Source organism: Euleptes europaea, chromosome 1 (assembly GCF_029931775.1).
Source record: "Euleptes europaea isolate rEulEur1 chromosome 1, rEulEur1.hap1, whole genome shotgun sequence".
NCBI classification, from domain to species: Eukaryota; Metazoa; Chordata; class Lepidosauria; order Squamata; family Sphaerodactylidae; genus Euleptes; species Euleptes europaea.
Window position 1 is genome coordinate 6549912 of NC_079312.1, and position 3513 is coordinate 6553424.

General features: G+C 39.3%; 1 protein-coding gene across 1 annotated transcript; it reads left to right on the forward strand.

Moving 5' to 3' along the window:
• Nucleotides 1-901: 901 nt before the first annotated feature.
• LOC130476036 (zinc finger protein 420-like) lies at nt 902-2702 on the forward strand. The gene has a single exon (XM_056847893.1). It carries the CDS (start codon nt 902-904, stop codon nt 2627-2629), a length of 1728 nt encoding a protein of 575 aa, XP_056703871.1. The 3' UTR covers nt 2630-2702.
• The last annotated feature ends 811 nt before the right edge of the window (nt 2703-3513 follow it).

A 3513-nucleotide genomic window follows, 5' to 3' on the forward strand; every position in this document is an offset into this window, starting at 1 on the left:
CCAGAAAGTGTCCTACCCCCTCCCCCAGGCTTTTACTGACAGAAACCTGGAATGCTGGCAAAACTGTTGTGGCCGCCTAGCAACAACCACTGAGGATATCCATTTCTTAAAGCTACAGCTGCTCCTTTTATCATGATAGGTTTTTAACCCCACTTTTTTAAGATTTAAGATTTTTGTGCAAACCTGAAGCTTTTCTCAGGTTTGTCAGAACATCCATCTTGTCCATCATGCTTGTAGACTTCCCATGCCCGAGCTCCTTGGTACTAAGCTATGTTGTGAATAGGAAAAAGAAAAAAGCACAGTCCAATGTACCAGCATTTTGCCAACAGTTAACAGTATAACACAGAGGAAAGACTCAACTTCGTATTTTAGCAAGAATTTGGCTTCCCTCTTTATCATCAGACCTTTGCTTCGTTATAGATTCTCTGAGGCAGATGGTCACATCTCAGGAAATGGGAGATGGGACTTTATAGGTCATGGACATAAAACCATAGCTATAGTACCAGTAACCTGGGAGCACGATATAACCCTTGACAAAAAGAAGTACAACAGGTGGTCAGATTAAAGGGGTTGAGTAGGATAGAGTACAGTCGTTGGGATGTTTAGTCCCCAAGGAAGGACCAAAAATGGCTAGTTTTCAGTTACAGATTGTAAGAAGCTCTGCTAGCTTCCCTCTTGTCACCAGAGAAAGGATTTCTAAACAGTAAATTGTCTCAGGTAACTGATTTATAGATAATGTCATTCAATCAGTTGTTTCATTTAAAGCAGGAACATCTCACCAAGTTTTGGAAGAGGTAATTCTCCACAGTAGATGAATTGCTTTATTTCCTGATCTGATGCTCTTTTTTGACTTTGCACTTATGTCAAAATTCTCTTTATTTCAACAGGAGATATGTGGGACATGGCAGAAGAGAATGTAGCACATCAAGTATTGGAGGAAAGTGATAAGAATCTGGACCTGGAACAGAATGTTGAAAATCAGGAAGAAAACAATATGGATAAAAGAAGCAGTAAATCCATTGCTTATCAGAATGGTGATTACCAAAAAACAGTATACAAAGGAAAGGGAAGGATTCAATGTTCTATCTGTCAGAAAAGCTTTGCTAGTATATCAACCCTTAAAGTACATTGGAAAACACATACAGGTGAGAAACCATATGACTGCTTGCAGTGCGGAAAGAGATTTAGTCATCCCTCAACTCTTACTGTACATCAAAGAACTCACACAGGAGAGAAACGGTATAAGTGTTTGGAATGTGGAAAGAGCTTTATGCTGAGTACAAACCTCATTTTGCATCAAAGAATCCACACGGGAGAAAAACCATATCAGTGCATGGAATGTGGAAAGAGCTTTAGTCTGAAGAAAAGCCTTACTCTTCATCAAAGAATCCACACGGGAGAAAAACCATATAAATGTCTAGAATGTGGAAAGAGTTTTAGTCAGAAGTCAAGTCTTAATATCCATCAAGGAACACACACAGGAGAGAAACGGTACAAATGCTTTGAATGTGGAAAGAAGTTCATACAGAGCACAACCCTCATTTTGCATCAAAGAATTCACACAGGAGAAAGACCATATAAATGCTTGCAATGTGGAAAAAGCTTTATTGTGAAGTCAAGCCTGACTCTTCATCAAAGAATCCATACAGGAATAAAACCCTTTAAATGTCTAGAGTGTGGAAAGACCTTTAATGAAAGTACACGTCTTCTTAGACATCAAAGAATTCATATGAGGGAGCATTCATTTCAATTTATTGAGTCTGGAAAAGGGTTTAGGCGGAGTACAAATCAAAAAACCCATACAGGCGAAAAACGATATAAATGTTTGGAATGTGGAAAAGGCTTTAGGCTGAGTACAACACTCATTATACATCAAAGAATTCACACAGGTGAAAAACCATACACGTGTTTGGAGTGTGGAAAAAGCTTTATGCGGAGTACAACCCTCATTGTACATAAAAGAATCCACACAGGAGAAAAACCATATATTTGTTCAGAATGTGGAAAGAGTTTCATGCAGAGTGCAAACCTCATCATACATCAAAGAACCCACACAGGTGAGAAACCATATAAATGCTTGGAGTGTGGAAGGAGCTTTATTCAGAACTCAAGCCTTACCGCCCATCAAAGAAGCCACACTGGGGAAAAACTATATGACTGTTCAGAATGTGGAAAGAAGTTTACACGAAATGCAAACCTTATAATACATCAAATACTGCACACAGGGGAGAAACCGTACAAATGCATGGAATGTGGAAGGAGCTTTACTCTAAGCAAAAGGCTTATTAACCATCAAAAAATCCACACAGATGTGAAACCCTTTAAATGTCTGGATTGTGGGAAAAGCTTCAGTCACAGCATAACTCTTAAGAGACATAAAAATACACAGACAGGGGAATGTAAAAAAGGCTTCAGTCAGATGCAAAGCAATCCGAAGACTCAAACCAAGAAGAAACCGTATCAATGCCTGGAGTGCCGAAGTTGCTTCAGTCACAACTCAAACCTTCTTAGACATCAACTAATCCACACAGGGGAGAAGCCATTTAAGTGCCAGGAATGTGGATACGGCTTTAGCCAGCACTCAAACCTTATGAGACATTTGCTTATTCACACTAGGCAAAAACAATAGAAATGCTCAGAGTGAGGGGAAATCTCTTGTCCATGAATAAAGCATGATTAGACCATTCACTCAGACAGGTCATCTAAAGCAGAGCTTCTTAAACTTTTTCCACTCATGACCTCTTCGCCTGAAATTTTTTTACGCAACCCCAGGTATATAGGTATTTAAAATCGGTATGCAAACCTGTTACTGTTGCCAAATTTTTCACGGCCCCCACATTCAGTTGCACAACCTCATATTCAGTTGCGACCCACAGTTTAATAAGCTTTGATCTAAAGAAATGTGCATGATAAATCCATTGTAAAATGTGATTATGTCAGAGACGATACCTATAAATGCTTGGGTATGCAAAGAAAACTGACATGGGTAGTATCCTATCTTCATAGCACAGAGCCCAGATCTGTAAGAATCCCTACGGAAATACTAGGTAAATATATTCACTGTTTGAACAATGAGGAAATCTGGATACACACATAATACTTTTGCTTCCTTACCAGTTGAACACAACATAGCCAATTTTGATGATATGTTGCCTGAACACTATTAGTCTCAACAGAGTTGTTCTTTGAGTTCATAGCAATGAAATTCATTCCTTGTTTCTCTTTCCAAGACCTTCTCTTTCCAGTGCTGCCTGACACTCCAAGCAATTGCGAGGAAAAGAATGGATGGTTTGCATGGTTAGTTTAATATTGAAATTTAAGCTAGAATAACTTCTGGAGACAAAGTTGTATTTTAAGAGAGCTGGAAGCAGTCGGGCAAAGTTAAAGCATACCAATATGGATAGAGAGCCAGTGTGACGTAGTGTTTAAGAGCAGTGGACTCTAATCTGGAGAACCGGGTTTGATTCCCCACTCCCCCATATGAGTGACGGAGTTTAATTTGGTGAACCGGGT

Bases quoted from the DNA above. Each gene is read 5' to 3' on its own strand.
- LOC130476036 (XM_056847893.1), top strand. From the start codon at position 902: ATGGCAGAAGAGAATGTAGCACATCAAGTATTGGAGGAAAGTGATAAG.